The 21,021-nt window shown below is 48.6% G+C and overlaps 1 protein-coding gene across 6 annotated transcripts in view; it reads left to right on the top strand.

Annotated features, from left to right (window-relative positions):
- Nucleotides 1-4,253: 4,253 nt before the first annotated feature.
- The window catches only part of ILDR2 (immunoglobulin like domain containing receptor 2), a 63,466-nt gene continuing 46,698 nt past the window's right edge, over nt 4,254-21,021 (top strand). For 2 of the 6 annotated variants that reach the window (XM_078441033.2, XM_060643401.3), the window contains exons 1-2: nt 4,256-4,834; nt 19,814-20,146. In XM_078441033.2, coding sequence (XP_078297159.1) covers nt 4,789-4,834; nt 19,814-20,146 — 379 coding nt within the window. In that variant the 5' untranslated portion in view covers nt 4,256-4,788. Of the gene's footprint in view, nt 4,835-6,915; nt 7,170-19,813; nt 20,147-21,021 lie in introns of those variants that run through there. The other 4 variants (XM_060643399.3, XM_060643400.3, XM_078441034.2 and 1 more) reach the window with 3 other exon arrangements.

The raw sequence follows: 21,021 nt of genomic DNA, 5'->3' as shown, positions 1-21,021 counted from the left end.
TTCCTTCAAGTCCGGCTCGAGTCCCACACAGGTTTATGTTCTGACGTGTTTGTCTCTGGTTGCAGCAGAAAGTTTGAAGTATAGGGGATTCAGACCCTGCCATGACGGTGAAAAATTAATCTGCACTGTCCTATCTGTCCTATCCTGTCTTATCTGGCCAGAGAAATGGACAGCTGGAGCTTAACCAGATCTGAATCTGAGGTTCATTTGCAAACATCAACTCAACAGCTACTCAGGGAAGCGAAAAAGTAATTAGGTAGTACTTCTTAAACCTTAGAGTGCGTCAGAAGCACCTGAAGAAGGCAGTTTAAAATGCAGATTTTCAGATTCCACCCAGAGTTTCTGATCTTAGTTTTTATCAGAGCCAGAGCCAGAGGATCTGCATTTTAAGCAAACACTTTAAAATTTTTAATATTTATTTATTTGAGAGAGAGAGAGAGAGCGAGCTGGGAAGGGACAGAGAGAGGGAGACACAGAATCCAAAGCAAGCTCCAGGCTCTGAGCTGTCAGCACAGAGCCCTTCGTGGGGCTCAAACTCACGAGCTGCGAGATCATGACCAGAGCCGAAGTGGGACGCTCAACCAACTAAGCCACCCAGGTACCCCTTAGGCAAACACTTCAATGTGATTCTGATGCTGAAAATTCAAAAATCACACTTGGCAGAGCACCAGAATTCTGAGGTTATGCCCCTCTACCACCAACAATACGGTAAAATCATAGGATCCTTCTGCCTTCTTTCCACTGGCCATCCCTTAGGCTGCCGGTTTTGAATCATTGGGTGTTCCCTCAACGTTTCTCTTAACCCTCCATCAGGTTGCTAATAACCTGGCAGGGACGCACCTTGTGACTTAATCCAGTTTAACCCCTCCTTAGAGATGGCTGGGAGCCCCACCCATTCAGGCAGATGCAGGCTCCACCAACTGTTACTCTAGCTGGAAGGTAGAAGTGTAGACTGCTACACACAGAACAAATTCCCAGGATGGTGGACGAGGCCCCTGTGTTCTATGACTTGCTCTGGTGCAAGCTCTCCCGCAAGTCCCCTGGAATCTTGTTGATTTGAGCACACACTCGAAGCTCACTTCGTCAGTGGGCATTCACTTTCCACTTCCTGTGCACATGCAGGTTCTCTTTGCTTAGTCCGACTCTTAAAAGTTGTCCAAGTTGTGCATAAACTTCTATTGTTCTGTACGCTTAGATACTAAACACTGTGCAAACTCTTCTGTGCACTGTGTGCACCTGCCCGTGCACACACACAGTGACACCCGCATACAGTAAATGGCAGAGCATACTACAAACGCATGATCATATCAGCTCAGGTGTCCTCCCTAAGTCACTATAGCCCTGGAGACAGGGGGTCTTGTCATCCAGGTGTCTGGAGTTAGTGGTCTACATGGTGAGCTCCCCTCGTCACTCCTTAGATGTTATCTGTTGTTCTGGAAGACTCCAAAGAAATCATTAACTCCTTGACCTTCACAAGGAGGTCTAGATGCCCCTTTTACGGTGCAAAGGGCATATGCTGGGAGTCAAAAGACCTCAGTTCAAATGCTCCCTCTGCCATTTACTAGCTACTTAATCTTAGAAAAGTTAATTCAATTCTTCGGGCCGGAGCTTCCTTATTACGATTAAATGAGAAAGCTTGTAAGACATCTAGGACTGTGCTTAAAACCTGCTAGGGAATGTTAGGTACCTGCTTTATTCTTATTTTCTATTTTTCTTTTCTTTTTTTCTTTGTGAAAGGAAATAGTCCTCCAAATTTCTCTCACGCAGCATGTTAAAGTCAGAGTTCTTGGGGCGCCTGGGTGGCTCAGTCGGTTAAGCGTCCGACTTCAGCTCAGGTCATGATCTCACGGTCCGTGAGTTCGAGCCCCGCGTCGGGCTCTGTGCTGACAGCTCGGAGCCTGGAGCCTGCTTCAGATTCTGTGTCTCCCTCTCTCTCTGACCCTCCCCCGTTCATGCTCTGTCTCTCTCTGTCTCAAAAATAAATAAACATTAAAAAAAATAAAAAAATTAAAAAAATAAATAAAGTCAGAGTTCTTGATTGCAGGTATCAGAAATAATCTCTGGCCAAAATACACAAGGAGGGAATTTATGACAGGATATTGGGGGGACTCACAGACATGCCAGGAAAGCTGAAGAGCCAGGTGCAGAGAAAATGGGCCGGAACCCAGAGAGGTCTGTACAAGCAAGACCACAGCCAAACTCACACCTCAGAGCAGTCCGAACACGGGGCGCCCCTGCCCGCTCAGGGGGGAAACCTGATGCTCTGCTGTCTTTGCTTCTCTTATCCCATGCTCCGGAATCAGAAAGCTCTGAGTGAGAGGGTCCCTGGCTATGCTTGGAGCCTAGGCCTACACCCCATTGGAGCGGTTGGGGAGGTGGCTCTGGATTTTCTGGCTTCCACGGTTGGAGTTTTTAAAAAATAATGATGTAGGCCCGGTCTGAGGACCCAGAGGGGGTCCCACAGCACCAGCTAAGAGGGTCCTTGGCTTTGCACAGGGTAGAGAGCAAATGGGGGCTGAGAGGAAGTGAGAACAGAACGTATTGGAGACATAGAAAGAGTAGATACAGAGTGTCTGGGAGACTCGGAAAGGAAAAGGAGGATGAGTCTTAATCTTTGCTTGCGGGTCTGGTGTACATGTCCTTTCATGCATCCAGGAACCAGTCAAAAATACGGACCAGTGCTCAGGTGGCCTCCATTAGTCACTGCGCCCAGGAGACAGGGGTCTTGGCATCCAGGTGTCTGGAGTTACTGGTCTACATGACAACCTCCCCCAGTCACTCCTTAGATGTTATCTATTGTTCTGGAAGACTCCAAAGAAATCATTAACTCCTTGACCTTTACAAGGAGCATATACATGATCTGAACTATAAAGCATGTGTGTGGTGGGGGTGATGCAGGCGGTAGTAGGAATAAAAATAGGAAAAGGAGCAGAACCCGTCCTTCCTGGGTCCCTTCAGTTTCCCCATCTCAATAAGAAGGGAACTCAGATCTCAGGCAGTCATAAAAGATCAGTGTCCAGAGTCTTTTCTCACCATTTCTAATGTTCACATCTCATCCCTGTTTCACATAGAAATTCATTCTTAAGTGTGTAATCTTTCTCTCCAGGAACTCCCCTCAAGCTTAGAACCACTCTGTTTCAGAGGCAATTTTATACCTGCCTTGTCTCCTTTCCTCTGCCCAGAATTCCCTACCCTGCCCCCTTTCCACTACCAATCTCTGAACAGTTCAAATCTTGCCCATTCTGCAAATGCCAGTGGAGATGTGACCCCTTCTTTCTTGCGGTGCCCCTCCAACCCCCTAAATTGCTCCTTCCATTATGTTCTTAGGGCACTTTGCCTAGGTCTCCATTATCACCTTTGCTTTGTTTTACTACCACTATGTCTTAGGCGTTTAATGGCCTGACCTTCTTCCCTCTCCTGGACCCAACGTGAAGCTCTTTAACCGCAGGAAGTCGGTCTTATTTATCTTGTAGCCTCGGTTCTAACTACACAGTAGAGGCTTAATACATTTTTGTTAAGCAAAGCAGAAGTTTCTTCTCCCTTGTCTCTCAACACATACGTTCAGACACTTTTCCTATGCACATGCGACAGACCCATTTAAAAAGTGGAAATCAAGGCGCCTGGGTGGCGCCTCTGACTTTGGCTCAGGTCAGGCTCTTAGAGCTCACGAGTTGGAGGTCCACATCGGGCTCTGAGCTGACAGCTGAGAGCCCGGAGCCTGCTTCCGATTCTGTGTCTTTCTCTCCCCCTCCCCCACTAGTGCTGTTTCTCTCTCTCTCTCTCTCTCTCTCTCTCTCTCTCTCTCTCTCACAAACATTTTTTAAAAAAAGAAATAATCCATGTAAATGCACTCAGCAAACTGTACCGTTTGGACAAACGCATTTGATCTTAGCCAAAAGGCCGGGAAGCGATTAAGCGTTGGACACATGTAAGCGGTCACAATGGTTTATTTCTCTCCAGTTTTCCCTATTTTCTGTTAAAGAGCTCTATGCCCTTGGTATGCCTCACAACGTTTTCACAGGAGAAAAGTTGCAGCGTAGGTCTGTCTCCCTGCTACCTTTCCCGATGCTGGAGAATCTCTGGTTTCCTTGAACGGCCTCCTGGAAGCAGACGGAGGGACGGGATGCAGCAGAAGCAGACACCCTTGCCCAGAGAACTTGCTAGGAGGAGTCCCGGGACAAGTTATGCCAAGTCCCCGCAGGTCCCCCCTCCCGCGTCCGTCCCTCCCCCGGTGCAGGCTGGCCACAGACACCTGCGTCTCCTGACTCCCCCTCCCAGAACCCCCGCTCCGTTGGGGCTCGGGTTCCCGGACGTGGGCCTCCCTGGGAGGAGCAGCGCCCGCGGCCCCCGGCTCTTCCCAGCACCCTCTCCCCCAGCGTACTTTGTTACTCGGCGCGACCTCGGGGCCGGCACGTGACCCAGAAACTTCGGAAGCCCCGGGGCGGCGGGCGGCGGGGCGGAGGCGGCGGCGGCGGCCGAGCTCCCCCGCGCGGCCGGCTCTGCGGCGGGGAGGCGCTCGCCCCGCGCCGCGCTCGCTGCCTGGGCGTGCGGGAGCGCCGCCGGGAGCCGCGCCGAGCCGAGCCGGGGAGCCCGCGGCAGCGCGCGTTCGGCAGGCGGCGCGGCGGGCCGGGCGGGCGGGCGGGCGGCGGCGCCCAGGGACGCCGGGGGCCCGCTCACGCGCGCGGCCGCAGCCCCGCCGCTGCCGCTGCCGCCTGGTCACCCCGAGCCTTGCGCTGCTGCCCTGCCCCACTTTGCCCGCTCCTTCATCTGAATGGGAAGTTGGGGAACATGGACGGGGTCGTGCTGGCGTGGATCGCTGTCTTCTGGCTAACAGGTAGGAGTCGGTTTCTCCCCAGGCGAATAACTTTATGTATATTCCCTCGGTGCTCCGGTTCCCACCCCACCCCACCCCCATTCCCCCCCTGGCTGGGCTTAAAGCTGCTTAGCAGGCCGGCGGTAAGTGGGGGAGGGGGCTGTGTGTGTGTGTGTGTGTGTTAGAATGATGGAGGAGGCGGGGAGAATCCCGATTACAAGTGAGACGGATCGAGATGCAGGTGTTTGACTCATTAGGATTTTTTTTTTTTTTTCTTGTGCATTTCCTTTTCCACACAACGGTTCTCTCTTGGTCTTATGCCGAGTTTGTAATGCTGTGGGTCCTGGGAAGAGCCTGGCTAGGGAGAAAGAAAGCTCGGAGGAGACCGATTAATTAACAGAACTGGTCTTGTGGAGGTGAGGGGTAGAGGAGTGTCTCTTGAATTCCTTCCCTAGAGAAGCCTGGAGAGCCAGCGGCGTTCTCTCTGTGGCTCTGGGGGTGCAGTGGGGCGCATGAGGAAGGAGATGGGGACGGAGGCTTGATTGGTTGTGGAGTTTAGGGCCTTTCTCTGTCTGTCTCTCTCTCTCTCTCTCTCTCTCTCTCTCGCTTGGTACAATTTGGGGAGTGGTCTCACAGTGGAGAAGAGCGAGCCTTCTTCCCCCCAATAAACAGGCCCCAATAAAGATGAATTGCAGAGATATCCAGAGGGTAGAGCTTCTCCTCAGCATTAAAGTCACTTCCTCTAGCTGGGTCCTCTGTGTTTCCCCCTGCCTTTTAGGGAACTTTCTCCCCACCCCCCTGGGGTCTGGAGAGGCTCAGGTTCCTAGCACGGTGTTATCACACGAAGATCCTGCGAGGTTAAGGGGCCGGTGGCTAGCCCTGAGAGATTCACAAAGTAGCCTTGCTTGGGTGGGGGTGGGGATGGGTAGGAAGGTTCAGGTAGTTTGGAAGCGGTTGAGACCAAGATTCCAAGCAAGGTGGAGATGGACTGATGGAGGAAAGGAACAAGAGATCAGAAAGGTTGTGAGGACTGGATGCGGGCAGTGAAGGGCAGGGGAGAAAACAGAAAATAGCACCAAAAAAAAAAAAAAAAAGAAGTTCTGTTCCCTTTGGGGGCACAACTCAGATTTGGAAAACTCAAATCAATAGGGTAAGGGGAACAAGTTTAAAATATCCAAGTTAAATCATTGGAAGAGAATAAAATATATTTAAGAAGAAAAGCAAAAACTCCTTTTCCCTTTGCTGTAGAGTAAGATTACTGATTGCCTCAATTTTTTTTTTCCCCCTGTTCCAAACGAAGGGCCCCTAACACTGGCTCTGCCCCCTGCTGGCTTTCCGTTTGGGGGAGCAGGGCACGCCAGCAGAGTTAGCCTCTTCTCTTGGCTGTTCTGAGTTCATCCCTCCCACATTATTCAAATATGAATCATCTCTGATTTCAGGGTTTGGCTGAGCCATGTCTCCCCACTCCCCTGGCCTCCAGTGCCTTCCACCTCCACCCTCACTGATTCTGAATGTCCTTAATTTGCCTCTACTTCTACGTTATCATACTGGAAGGAACTTGGGCCTGGAGCCTGTATCACCACCTCCCCAAGGTCAGCTAGGTATCCTGGGGGGGGGGGGTGCTCTGAGTCACAGATGGTCTTGCAGATACCCAGGGATGTGCCCGAGAAAAGCACGCTAGGGATTGGCAGGGAGAGGGAGCAGAAGGCGAACATATATCCAGGCCCTTGCTAGATGGCCGACAGCTTTTTATGAGATGGAGTCATATCACTGGAAGGGGTCACAGGCCGTCTAGTTCAGCCCTCTCAGTTTACAGGAATGGAGGTCCAGAGAGGTGACAGGCACACAGCAAATCTGTGATGCAGCAGGGACTAGAACCCAGTTCTCCAAGCCTCAGGCCAGTCCTATTTGCACTCTCCTAAGCTGCTGCCTCTCTGGTGTTTCTGTTTGTTCGGTTGGTGGTGGTGGTGGTTGTAGGATGTTTTGTTTTGTGCTTCTTTTGAGGGGAGTCGCTGCTTTGTCCGTGCCTTCTTTGCTCTGTACCTGGGGAGGCCGCCACCTGCCAGGAGGCAGGCAACAGGTTAGTTGTTAGGGCCATCTCAGCTGTCACATGGCTGGGCGGCTGTGCTCTGCACGGGAGGCTGGCTCTGGAGATCCCGTGGACCCCGCAGGCGTCCCCGGATCCCAGCTTCTGCTTCCCCGTCATCCCATCGGGCTGTCAGTTGTGCCTCTGGACCGGCTGCCTCTCAGCCTCAGCAAAGCAGAGGAGCTAAGGATGGCGGCTGGGGAGGGGGGGAAGCCAAGGATGAGATGGGGATTCAGACTCCTCGTTCACAGAGAAGCCGGGAGAGGAAAGGTGAGAAATCTCAGTCCGGCCCAATCAATGGATTTTCTCTTAAGGGGGTGGTACAAAGGGAGGGAGAGAGGAAAGGACAGATTAAAAATGAGTCAGAGAGCATAGGGAAAAACACATTCATTCTCCTCTCCCTCCCTTTCTCCTCCCCCACTTTCTCTTCCCTCCCTCCCTCCTTCCTCCCCTGTTTTTTTTAATGCAGGCTGAGCAATTTCTAATCAACACTTTAGTTTTTTTCCCCCTCAGTCTCTAGCAGCTCCTTCCTTGTCTTTCATTGCTGAAATTCTGCTGTATATTTAGCCTCATGATTTCTTATTGTCATTGCGATGCTGCTTCCTGTAATAGATGGTTGTTGTTGTTGTTTTGAACCAAACGCAATGCTTATCAGCTGTTATTCTAGCAACAGGTGCCATCTAGCAGTAGGACCTGAAGGAGGGTTCACTCGGTCTTTGTTCCTGAATGTGGATGGTGGCGTTTTCCTCCTTTCCTGGCAGCAGAAGCTGTGAGAAACGCTGGCGCCGTGTCCACTCCGCTAACACACTCCCATGCGGGGAGCGGGCGACGACGGGTTTTCCTGGAGGCTTCTGCGCCTCCCTGTGATGAAGATTGCTCGCTCTATTAGCATTTCTTTTGGTTGCCTTCTGGCTTTACTCGTTCATTCATTCATTCACTCATCCATCCATCCATCCATCCATCCATTCATTCATTCATTCATTCCTTCAGCCATCCTCCAGGCACGGTTTCCTGTGCTTTGTAAGGGTTCCAGTAGGTGCTGAGGATGAAGAGAGAAAAGACACAGTCCTTGTCCTCAAAGAGTAGTCAGTCTGGTCGGTGACTCAAGCGAGCTTTCCAGTGATTTTGATGTCGAAGCAGAAGGTCCCCTGGTGAGAACTGTGGCCACATGGGCGCGAGGGGAGCGTGGCAGAGGCACACCCAAGCCGCACCTGAGGTGGATCCGACGGCGGAGGCCTGGAAAGAACTCCCAGAAGAGGTGGTGGCCGTGGGAGACACATGTTCCTACGTGTCAGTCAGCTGCGGAGTTCCGGCCACGTGCGGGCGCCGTGCCGGGGTTACAAAAATGAATGAGACACAGCCCTGCCTCCCAGCACCCGCCGGCGGGTGGCCGGACACGGGTTATGGAGTGGCCTGTGCCAAAGCAGTAATGGAGCTCTGCACCCAGTGCTGTGGGGGTGCTTCCAGGCGGCTCCTAGCCCAGCCTGGAGGGGGCCGGAGGCATCCAGGAGCGGTTGTTACCTGGTGTGGTTGGCGTTCAGGCAGATACCCGGTGCCTTTTTTAGGAGAGGCTTGGATACGGAGAGTTAAGGCGGGGATTAGCCCTGGAGAAGGAAGAGTGGCTTCCGGAGACTGCTGACCCCTCCGCTTCCATGATCTCCTTTCCTGTCCTGCACTCCTTTCGGTTTCTCTCCCTCCTCTGTTCTCCTTTCTCCTGGGGAAGAGACCTCGCTCTTACCAGGGCATCTTCTTTCAAACTCCTTATCACAGCTCTCCCCATTCCCCTCCATCACCCCCCGCCAGAGGCTGCCCTCTGGACCAGAACAGGGCGGCTTGTTTGGGTATCACGCCCTTTAGATTTTACACTCACGTGACTCTGTGGGTTGGCTGGTTTTTGCAGACTTGGAATTGTTAGTACTCGTAGTCTTAGTGCAAGTACTTGGTGCTCAGTACAGTGTTCGTAGTTTTGGGACCAGGGCTCGGTTGGTGGATGGAACCTTGACCTGGAAGTTAAGGATTGGGTTCCAGTCCTGCCTGCTCCACAGATTGACTATGTAAACCGTGGGATCTGGGTCTCATAACCTGGTGAATGAGATGACTTCTGAGGTCACTTTCAGCTCTAAGATCCTATGATGTAGAATCTTTTCTCCATGTAACTTTGATGAGTTGGAAGTCACAACTGAAGAGTGACAGGTCCAGTCTTCCTTTTGTAATTCACCCAGGGAAGAGCCACCAGCGAGCTCCAGTTTCTTCAGCCTTTCCCTGATCACGAACGATTGGAATGAAAGACACCAGCCGGGGAGGGAGAGCTCTTGTTAGGATTTTCAGAGAAACGGATGGGGTAGCACCCAGTGCTTGGTGGATAGGAGAGGGTCCACTCTGAACTATTAAATGTGGTCAGATTGGGAACTGGCAAAGCAAGCCAAGCACTGTGGACCAGGTGGGATGAATCCTCCTAGAGCCAATATGGCCCTAGAATGTCCCTTCTAGTCTCAACTTTCTGTTCCAGGACCCACTCACCTCCTCACTTCTTTCGACATTTTAGCTTTTATGCCTCCTTTTCTCCAATCAAGAATATAAAGAGAGGCATAATGTGATGGTTGTTCTTGTTTTAAACAAACATGCTATCATGCTTTTCGGTATGTTAAATGGCTTTCATATACATTATGCCTTTCGATCATTCTAGGTAAGAATGGCTGATATTACTTGCCTCTACTTAAGAAGACAAAGACTCAGAATAAGTGACTTGTCCAAGTCCGTGGTATCTTATTGATCCAAAAAATAAGAAACAGTGACACTGACTTGATACGACTTGGTTGTTTCAAGTGCCTGAATCCAAGTGAAACATTCTTTTCTGCTTACAGTGGGTCGGAGTAGAACTCTTGATTTAAGTGAACATACGTGGGGTCTGTTATGGGGCACTGGGTAGTGAGGCTCAGAGTTCATGGAACTCAAGGAAATATGGCAGGGACTAGTGATAAAGAAAGCATTTAGCTTTTCCACTTCAATTCTAAGATCTAAAGTAAGTGAGAAGTGCTCCAGTGAGGCCCAGAGAACAGAGGATGTGACCCAGGGACAGCAGATAACTGCTGGTATATCAGAGCCCATCCGGGACTAGGGGCTGGGGCTCTGCACCCGGGAGCCGCCCAGGATGTAGCTGGGGCGTGTGCACACTTGAAATTTTGGTCTTCAAGATAGTTTTTGGCTCTCTGAAAGTGAAAGAAGGCATTTTGGGTGACTAGTGTTCTTTATGGGCCAAGAAACAAAGAAGAAGTAGGTACCTCAATTACGAATTATGAACCCCAAATAGGCATATCAGCCAGCATTTTGATACAGCAGGGAGCAACCTCCAAATCTCAGTAGCTCGTACGAGCAGACATTTGCCCCTGCTCATATTACACGGGAGCTGAAGTCAGCTACGAATTGGCTAGAATTGGTGGACTTGGCTCAGTTCCAAATGTCTTCTTGTTCCAAGACCCGGGATGAAGAAGCAGCCACTAGCTGGGCCTGCCGTTGTCATGGTGGAGGGCTCAAGAGGGTAGGGGGAGGGCCTAGAGTGACCAGAGCCATAGCATGCATCTGCCCTTTAAGTTTCTGCTTGGATGTGTCTCATGGCCTTACGTGTCTTACGTACTTACATTCCATTGGCCAATGCAAGTCCTTGGAAAAGCCCATGGTTTTTGAAGTGGTACCCTGCCTACAGGGAACAATGCAAGAGTCCAGAGGGAAAACGAATTGGGAATAATAAATAAGACGATCTATTAACTGGGTTAAATCATTCAGCAAATGTGTCGAGTACCTACTATGTAGCAGAGTCTTTAAAAGGCTGCAGGAGAGAGTTTGTCATTTCAGGGCAGGCACCACTTAATAGGAAATTCTTAGGCAATGCTATGTCATCCTCTCGGGTACTGTGACTGCAGTAAGAGCAAGAGGAGACTCCTAGAAGAAGTGATAGCCGAGCAAGTTTGGAGGGATAAGGAAGAATTACTAGGGGAAAAGTGGGATGGGAGAAGGGGAACTTGCAGAGGGAACAGCCATGTGCAAAAAAGACAAGAAGCAGGGAGGACCTGATGCTGAACATTACAAATATTCCAGTGTGGTCGGGGAATTTGGTGCTGCAGGAGGGATGAAGGAGAACGGCCCCCTCTGAAATGGGGCCAGTTGTCCCTTCTACTCCTGAAGTGGCCGGAAAGGGTCGTTAAAAGGGTCAGAGCAAGGGAGTGCCCCAAACAGACGTACATTTTAGAAATACCATTTGGGCCTCAGTGCAGAGAGTGGGTTAGTCACAGAGTCACAGAGTGGGTTAGTCACAGAGTGACTAGACATGGAGGAGTGGCGGTGGCGTGGTTGGATGTGCAGGGTGAAGGGGCAGGAGTGTCAAAGATGGCCTTCGGGTTTGTGGCTTGGGATCGCTGGGGATGCCGTTCGTGGGCCTGAACTAATACAGGAGGAGAAACATGTCAGGGAGGGAGATAAAGTTTCACTATTTTGCATTTCGTTAGAGTCTAAGCTGCCCTAACAAAGAGACTCTAAAATATAATAACTCACACAGAATAATTCCTTTCTCTCCCCTGTAATAATCCAGGCCCAGTGGGGGTGAATTTGCCATTCCCCACATGTAGCTGCCAAGACCGCTCCAGTGACAGGCATTCTCAGCCAGTTGGAGCAAGGAAAGCAGAGGGCCAGGCAGGCAGCTTGTCTTTAGAAAGGTAACCCAGAAGTTGCACGTATCACTTCTCTTCATCTACCTTCATCCTGAACGTATGGCCACATTAGCTACAGAGAAGCCAGGAAGCATAGTATTTGGCTGGCTTGGCTGGCTAGATTAAGCCCTGAGAAATTCCATTACTGACGGAGGGGGGACCCTTAGTGTCTCCCTCTATAGAGTGACAAGGTGGAGGTGCTTGTGTAACATCCACCCGGAGAATGAGGTTGTGTCGTTGGGTCTGGAGCTCAGGTGAGAGTCTAGACATGGAAATAGAGATAACGAGGTGGTATAGGTGGTTCAGAACTTTCTTATAGGAGTCTTCTCTGTCCAAATGGCCGGCCCATGTCAGAAATCTGACCCACCCAAATGAACCAGGACACTTTCCAAAGTACCTCTGCCTTGCAGGCTAGGGACTGACCTCTTTTAGTGCAGCTTTGGTCCTGTTGGAACAGCAGGTAGGCCAGCTAGACATTACCCAGGAGCTCATTTCAGATCTCTGGAAGACAAGGCAAATCAGACAGAAAAGAGATAGGCTTCTGGCTCTCATCTGCACAGTGGCGGCCGAGAATGGGAAAGCGTGGCTCAGTTGGACACAGAGAACGTATGCTTAATGAATGGCAAGTTCTGTGTGCACAAGTACAGCGTTATTGGCAGCAGATAATAAGCAGGCCATGAGCAAAGCCTACTTGAGCCAGGGCAGCACTGGCATTCACCATAACCCCGTGGAAGACGGGGAGCTATTGCTGCCTTTGAGGACTACCAGGGAGAAAATACACAAGAATGCTGTCACATTTTTAAAGTCTCCAAATGGCACATCTGGTCACCCTAACACTCAAGTGGATCAAGCAATCAGGTGTCATGAGAGCAAACAAGAGAAACTGATCCTGGCCAATTGAGGCAGGAAAGGAGTTAGAAGGAAGCTGATTAACTTGCAGAACCCGTGGGAAAGCTGCATAATTGGGCTTAGATATTAGGCAAATACCAAGGGAATGTCTGCTATTCTTTGTAAAGCCTTTGTATTTTATTTTTTAACCCAAGTACATCAGGAAGATGATGGATTGTTCCTATTTTTTTAGGGGAAAAAAAGACCCAAGCTGACTTGTCTTTTCCTTTAAACCTTGAGCCTGCAGGGCAGCATTTCTCCAAATACTTTGCTCCCATCCTGGCAATGCCACTGAGGGATGGACAAGCTTTATTTCCTCTTCTGGACTATGGACCAAACCTAGAGGAGATGCGTGGATACTTTGTACTCATCTCCTACACCTAGGAAACCCGCCCGTGGCAGGCAGTATCTTAAGAAATTGGGACAATATGTTGAAAGCGTGAAGGCAAAAGATAAATTTCTTAAATAAGATCTAACGTGAAGGCAGGAGAAGGAAGATTTGTACTGTCATACGGAATGAAGCAAAACCTTAGGAGTCTGACGGCCAAGGTGTGCTGGGCAACGGGTGATTCTGAGGTCAGAATCCCACTTCTGGAACTTCAAGGACGGATGAGCTTTATACGAAATTTCTGAAGATGAAAATCCCTACAATGATGATTGTCCATGACCTTCAGCAGCAATCTTTGTTTCTCTAAAAGGGGACTGTGCTTCTTGAGCTGCCTCCCAAAGATGCTGGCAGGAATAGCTTACCAACTAACTAGTGGGGAAAAGGAACTTGCTCTGGAAAAAAATGAAACGGCTAAAATAAGAACAGCTTTGCTTCAGATACTGCTTTTGTTATTCTCGCAAGAACACGGTTTGTCACGTCTGGAATCCTTTCCTTTCCATGAGAATTGGGGCAGGACCTTGTTTGGCCGCATGAAGGGAGGCATTGTCTTTACTTGGAGCTGATCTTCCCTGGCCTAGTGACTGGCTGAGGTGGGGGCTGCTCTCTGAGCCGTCGCGCATCACTCTACTTTTAGGCAGCTTTTCTAGTTATTGGCCAGAATCCATTCTCTGTGCTGGGGGTGGGTCACTCCTTCATTTATTCTTTCATCCGTTGATTCATTCCGCGTTGTGTGAGCTTTAGCCATATTCTGTGGCTTTGCTACATACTGGGGATACAGGGTCAACCAAATCCTGGTTCCTGCCCCCAGGGAGCCTAGAGTTAGAAATTAACTTTGTATTGAATTTCTCAAGATCAGGGACTGGTCTTTCAAATCAATTTTGCCAGAACTTAACAGAGTGTTTTCAAACAGACTTTTGATTGAATTTGAGTTTGATAGGCAAGGGGAGTTTCTCTGTTGATCAGGGGCGCAATGACAACTGCCAGCATGGTCTGGTGGTCTAAGAATGAAGATTCCCTCCTCTGCAAATGTAGAAAAACACATAATCTCCAATCCTCACCTGTGATCCTCAGTGTGCTATTTGCTGCTCTCAGTCAGGAATCCTAAACTTTACTGATGCCTTCTATAAAGGATGATTCCTTACCTTACTTCGCTTCTGTTGCTATCTTTTGCTATCTTCCCTAACCTCGGGTCTTATCCCGGAAGGAAAGGGGAATCAATGGAAATCTTGAAGCAGGGAGCAGATATGATTGGATAAGTCTTTAAAAAAACAACTCTAGATTTAAAAAAAAAAAAAATGTGGAGAGTGTATTTGGCCAGAAGTAGGGAGACCACGTAGGAGGCAATTATAAAACTGAGGAGGTAATGAGACCTATGTGAAGTGATGCTCAAGAGCTTTGGAGCCCGTCAGCCTGGGTTCATATCTGACTGTTCCTTGCTAACTCTGAGATGTTAGGGAAGATACATACATTCTCTGAGAAACAGGTTCATCGTGTATAAAATGAACATAATAACAACTATAGAATTTTTTGAGAGAATTCATTAAGATACTACATGAATAATGCATAGCACAATTTCGGACACACAGTAAGCATTTCATAATTATTATTTAGTAGGAGGAATAGAAACCTAATTGAAGGGGGTGATGGCGGCAATAGAGAAGGGTCAAATTTGAGACATGTTTAGATTTAGTGACCAACCAAATGTATTCGGGGACGGAGAGGAAATCATCAAAGCTATGATTTCTATCCGAGGTGATAGGATGGGGGGATACTGGCAGAGGAGCTAGAGAGAGAGGAAGGACTGCTCTAGAAGCAAGGAGTGGGAAAAGAGATGATGAATGGGGTTAGACATGTTGAATTTGAAGTATCTGTTAAAACATGCAGATGAGGCTTCAGAGAGCTGAGGGTCTGAGACTTAAATGATAGTTGGAACCGTGGGAGGGAATAAGATTTCTCAGATCAAATGCACGGATGAACACCACGAAGAGGCTGACCATTTTTAATTTATTTACCTGGCATGCAAAGATATTCTTATTAGCCTGTATAGACTCCAGCGTAAGGAGTACTAGGTTTTGGCATCTGACAAATAGTGAAATAGAAAAAACTCTGTGGGAAGTAGGACCAAAGCTCAGGACGCTAAGCTTACCCCAGGGCAGATCTCTTGGAAATGAGAACCAGAGGGAGGGTATTGCCAGGCCGTATCTCAGTGCCCATGGGGAACTATCAATCTTAGTTTTCGCCCCAGTTACATACTCTCTCTGGGGGGCCTGATCTGGTGGTAGGAATGGAGATCCCATATGAGAGGTATTTTTCCAAGTTGGGTGGTCAGCCACATGGTTTCAGATTTGGTTCAGTCATGTGTCGGGGGGAGAGGAAACAGTACTCAGTCCTCTGGAGAAGGGGCTAGTATCGTGGCCCAGGTAAACAGACTGGAGCCTAGAGTAAGGTCTCAGTCCCAGTTGGGCAAATGGATTGCAAATCAGGAGGAGACCGTCTAAGATAAACACAGGTTGAGAAGGAGATGGTACGTAGTGGGTATAAGGAATCCAAGCCCTCACCCAGAATTCAGGGTTAGGGCCAGAAGAGCAATTCCAGACCCCACTAGAGTGGGTTGGGGTTCCTAAAGGCAGGCTCAAGACTCGGGTGGCATTCATCCTACAGTTTGAAGTTCATAGAGCTAAAGCAGGGATTGGCATTTCCATCTTTCTTCACTCTTAAGGTCCTTAAAGATCCGATAAACTGGGATTTACTTGAGATTTTTCGTCCTGTCTTCTCCAGTTGTCCAGATGTATCCTTAGCTGAGAGTTCCAGGGTTCCTATTATACCTGCACAGGAACACACAGGGTTACCCTCCATTTCTGATTTCCAGGAGGTGCCTGTGTGACTGTGCAGTGATGAGTAAACCCAGGCACTGTCACTGTTCAACTCCTAATTACCTATTCTAGCGTTCCCGTGCAGTTTCTGCACACTCTGCCCTCTACGCACTTAGCATCTCCCGTCTTCGTATCTGTGCTCACCCAGCTCTAGGTTCATAGCTTCCCAGAAGTCAATAGACTGTGCTTGACAGGAGCACCAGCTACATTTATTGAGTGTTTGCCATATACCATGCTGTCCTAAGTACTTGGGTTCAAATTTCATTTAGCCTTCGGTCAATTCCGTAAGGTAGTTATAATTATCCTGGTTTTACCAGTGAGGAAACTAAAATTGGTGAGTTGAGAAATTTGCTGTAGGTCATGCAGCCAGGAAGGGGTAGAGCTTGGACTCTAATTTAGGACTGGATTCCAAAATCCATGACTCTCGCTCTCATGCTGTAAAATGGTAGGTGTTTCTCAGAATGTATTCCTGATTCTTTGGAGCATGGATTTATATTGTATGTCCTGGAATGAACGGAGAACCAACTAGACTGCGTTAATAATTAAGGGAGTCCAATAGCTTGGTCAAATGGCTAATCTCGTTAACAGAGAACAGAGCTGTAAAGGAGGTTATTCTTAGTAATCGCCTAACTCTCTCACAAACAAACAAACAAACAAAAACACAAAACCCTGACCAAACAAACAAACAAAAAAATGTACAATACTTTTATTTAGCAACACTTTTATACAACACTTTGTCTGCCTTCTTTGCTGGTTTTATTTATCCTAGAAAGGCTAGGAAATGTGATTTCCCAGGTATAGCCTGAAGTGATAGCAGAGAAGAAAGGCGGTGTGGTCAAGTACAAAGTGTTGTACTGGGAACAATGCCTGTGATTGGTTATTCAGCCTGAACCACTGCTAACCGAAGTCCCTTCACCTCTCTGTCCCATTTTTGGAGAACTGGAAAATTGGAGTGTGAATAGGGATTTGGAGAAGAATTACAAGGTTAGAAATTAACGCAATGGAATTTCAGGAGAAATTGTAAAGAAATTTCTTTTCCCACGCCAGCTCTGTGAGTTAGCAGTGGAATTAGCCACATCAACATTTGGCGTGGTGGAAGGAAGCAATGGAGCCTAGAAACTGAGATTCTTCGGTGAGCTTCCAGATTGGCATTATTTGCCCCTGGATGAGGCTGATGTACATAGTCTGGTGGTCATCAAGCCTGTTGGTGGCGGACGTTCATGGAGATTCAGGAGCCTCAGTGTGGGAGGTGAGAGAGAAAGCAGGAAAGGTGAGGGAGGATTAGTGTTTGAGATCTACCACTGCAGGACACGGTCACAGTCCTCTGCGGTAGGGTCTCCCCCGGACAGGTGCCCGGTGACGTAATGCTTGTGAACAACCCTGTGAGTAAGCGTTATGAGTACTATCTATTTGATTCCACTGCTATTTTACTATACTGTGCTATGACACATGTAACCGTCTTCTCTGCAAAGTCTTAGAAATTCCTGTAGTGATAGTCATTCATGTGCACGCACGTTCCTTCACTTATTCTATAGCACTTGGTAGGTTCAAAACACTACGATTTGGTGAATCTCAAACACTCTGTTGTACTCACTTCCTCATGTTCACAGAATGCGGAAAATGTTTTCTCCCCAGAAGAACTTAGAACCTGGTTTTTCATAGCGAGAGGTGCTGGTCTGGAACTCCGAAGACAGGAGCCCGAGTGTGGTATTTTGCCTTTGTTGAGGGTCCTTGCGTAGGAGACACTCATAGGTAAATTAAGTGTATGTTGGAACCGTGAGGGTGAGTGTGCTTTCCAGATGTCATTTTGAACACTGGCAGGAATAAAGGACAGAAGGCGCCCCGCGGAAACTATTCCTTCCTCGCGTGCCTCAAGTCCACTGTAGTTCTAGGGTCTCAAGCTCCCAGCAGCTGACTTGGCAGACTCCTTCCTGGACTTAATTCAGAGCGTCTTTATCATGTCTTTCTGTTCATATTCCCTTCTCTGCCTCTCATCATCATTCTGTTTCTGCTTCTACGTTAGATCAAGGTAGAAACTCCTGATTCTCTCATTGAACTGAGAAAGTTAAGTTCTCTTTGCTTGGAATTTCTAGATCTCACCATTAAGTTAATAGAGACCTTTTGCCTCTCAAATACTCCCCTGGTCTTGCATTCACTGAAATCTCCCTCTCTTTCTTGGACAAAGCCTCAGGCTCTATCTTTTCGCCACTTAAACTTCTCGTCTGCTTTCTAGCGTTCTTTCTCCCTTTTTTTTTTTTTTTTTTTTTTTAAGGTAGCATTTTTTTTTTTCAACATTTATTTATTTTTGAGACAGAGAGAGACAGAGCATGAACAGGGGAGGGGCAGAGAGAGAGGGAGACACAGAATCTGAAACAGGCTCCAGGCTCTGAGCGGTCAGCACAGGGCCCGACGCGGGGCTCGAACTCACGGGCAGTGAGATCATGACCTGAGCCGAAGTCGGACACTTAACCGACCGAGCCACCCAGGCGCCCCTCTTTCTCCCTTTTCTAAAAAATTTATTTTGAGAGACAGAGAAAGAGAGGGAGACAGCATGCGCAGCAGGGCAGATAGAGGGGGAGAGAGGGAATCCCAAGTAGGCTCTGTGCTGTCAGCATGGAGCCTGACGTGGGGCTCAAACCCACAAACTGTGAGATCCTGACCTGAGCTGAAATCAAGAGTTGCACGCTCAATCGACTGAGCCACCCAGGTACCCTTCTCTCCCCTACCCCTTTTTTTTTTGATGAACCTTCAAAGCTTTTGAACTTAGTCTACTGCTTTTGATCTGAAAATCTTCATTTCTCTTAAAGCTTTCATTTCCCTTCATCTCTGTCCCCTTTGCTAGCTTATCATCTGGAAGGGAAGTCACTTCCTCCTGAAGTTATACTTCCCAGCTTCATTGTTTTTATTTATCAAATATTAGTTGAGCACCTATGGGCTTCACAAGCCAGGACAGTAAGATAAGACACATTCCTTACCTGACAAATCTGATGGGGGTGACAGGCATGAAAAGAAATTCTTGCAGAGTAATTATAAGAAGTGTCTAGAGGGGCGCCTGGGTGGCTCTGTCGGTTAAGCGTCCGACTTCGGCTCAGGTCACGATCTCGCGGTCCGTGAGTTCGAGCCCCGCGTCGGACTCTGTGCTGACAGCTCAGAGCCTGGAGCCTGTTTCAGATTCTGTGTCTCCCTCTCTCTCTGCTCCTCCCCTGTTCATGCTCTGTCTCTCTCTGTCTCAAAAATTAATAAACGTTAAAAAAAAATTAAAAAAAAAAAAGAAGTGTCTAGAAAAGGATGCTGGGATTCTGATGGCACAAAGGAGGAAGTGATGAATGGACTGAGGGTCAGAGAAGACTTACAGAAAGCCTTTGACCTGGGCTTTGAAGGGTGGAAAACAGCTTCCCAAAGAAAGAAGTGAGGAGAAAGCATTCCAGAAACTAGGAGCTTCATGTGCAAAGACCCAGAGGTGTGAGATAGCATGTCCCACCTGGGGAAACTCTTAGCTTGTTTGGTTGTTCCTGGAAGCTGGTACTCAAATAAAGGTGCCACTACAAGTGAGGCTGAGGAGGTAAGAAGAACTAGATGATGAAGGACCTTACATCTTTTCCAGGTGCTTTGGGTTCTATCCTGAAGGCCAGGGAGGTTGAGTGAAGGGTTCTAAGAAGGAGAGCCACAGCAGCCAGATTTAGAAAGACTGCTTGAATTATAACAAGGAGAATGGATGGCATGTGGGCAGTGGCCGGCGGGGAGATGAGACGAGATTATTGTAATATTATAAGCAAGAAATCAAAAGGGCACCAACAAAACCAATGGTAGTGAGGTCAAAGAGGAGGGAAGAAATATTAAAGATGTTAAGAGATCAAATGGACATGGCTTCGTGACCGACTGGATATCGGGAGTGAGGGCAGGTTTCTGGACAATGCAGCCAGATGGGATGATGCCGTTAACTGTGATGGGGAAGGCGAGGAGGGACAGATCAGGGAGGTGAGGTGGAAAGGCGCGACTGTGTGATGGGAGGTAAGGTCCAGGGTGTGGATACCACTTGGACATGTTCATTGTGTTTTGCAGCCATGGCTGACGGCCTTCAAGTCACAGTGCCTGACAAGAAGAAGGTGGCCATGCTCTTCCAGCCCACCGTGCTTCGCTGCCACTTCTCCACGTCTTCCCATCAGCCTGCCGTCGTGCAGTGGAAGTTCAAGTCCTACTGCCAGGATCGCATGGGGGAATCCCTGGGCATGTCCTCTCCCCGGGCCCAGTCTCTCAGCAAAAGAAACCTGGAGTGGGACCCCTACTTGGATTGTTTAGACAGCAGGAGGACTGTTCGAGTGGTAGCTTCCAAACAGGGCTCGACCGTCACCCTGGGAGACTTCTACAGGGGCAGAGAGATCACGATTGTGCATGGTAATGATGCCTCCGCTTGGAATCCAGGAATGGAAGGGAGATTAGTTCCACCCTCCCCCACACAAGGGGATGCCAGCGTCTCAGCCTTGCAACCCCTCAAGATTTTGATTTTATGGGAGATGGAAGCAATCAAGAAGCTTAGCGAATTACTTAATGGGACAGTGAGTGTAGAAAGTGTAAAGGGTGTAATATCTAGGACAGACACAGAGATGAGCTTTGGAAATAGTCTTTCCCGGTCCCGACCTCTAGTCTGAGGAGCTTGTTATCAGAACTGAATTGAAACAGATTCTAGTGAAAGAATATTCTCAAAACCTTACACCTTGGCATTAGCGTTTACGGCCCATTCCCAAACTCAGAAAACACACTTCCCTAGGAAGTTGCTGTGCTGGGAGAAGGGATGAATGCATCAAGTTACAGAGCCGGGTAGATGCCATGGTCCAAGCCCCAGGTAGTTCTGCATCAATTCTACCCTTCCTTCTGCCCCCTAAAGCTTTGGACAAGAAAAGGGCCTAAGAGTCTGACGTGACCTGTGAATTTTGAAGAACTCCTGTGAAGCCAGCCCATTTCTGGGAGTCCAGGGTAATTCTGGCATGTATCTGGCTTTCAGGGGCCTCTGCAGATCTGGTTGGTTGCAAGCAGTCATCTATTCCCAAAACTGAACTGGCCCTAGACCAGTTTCTGGGGACACACTAAGTGTCTCACCTTAGGGATGCTATTGTTTGCTATTGGGTTTTTGTTTGTTTGTTTGAAATAAAGCAAACATCTCGTCAGCTGCCATCTAAGTGGAGAAGCAGACCTGTAAACAATCCAGAAGGGCCCTTCTCTCACCCTCTAGTGTTCAGTGTTTTCCTTTCAGGGGGCAGTTGTAGGACTGG

Source organism: Panthera onca, chromosome F1 (assembly GCF_046562875.1).
Source record: "Panthera onca isolate mPanOnc1 chromosome F1, mPanOnc1 haplotype 2, whole genome shotgun sequence".
NCBI lineage: Eukaryota > Metazoa > Chordata > Mammalia > Carnivora > Felidae > Panthera > Panthera onca.
This window is presented reverse-complemented; position numbering and strand designations above follow the sequence as displayed.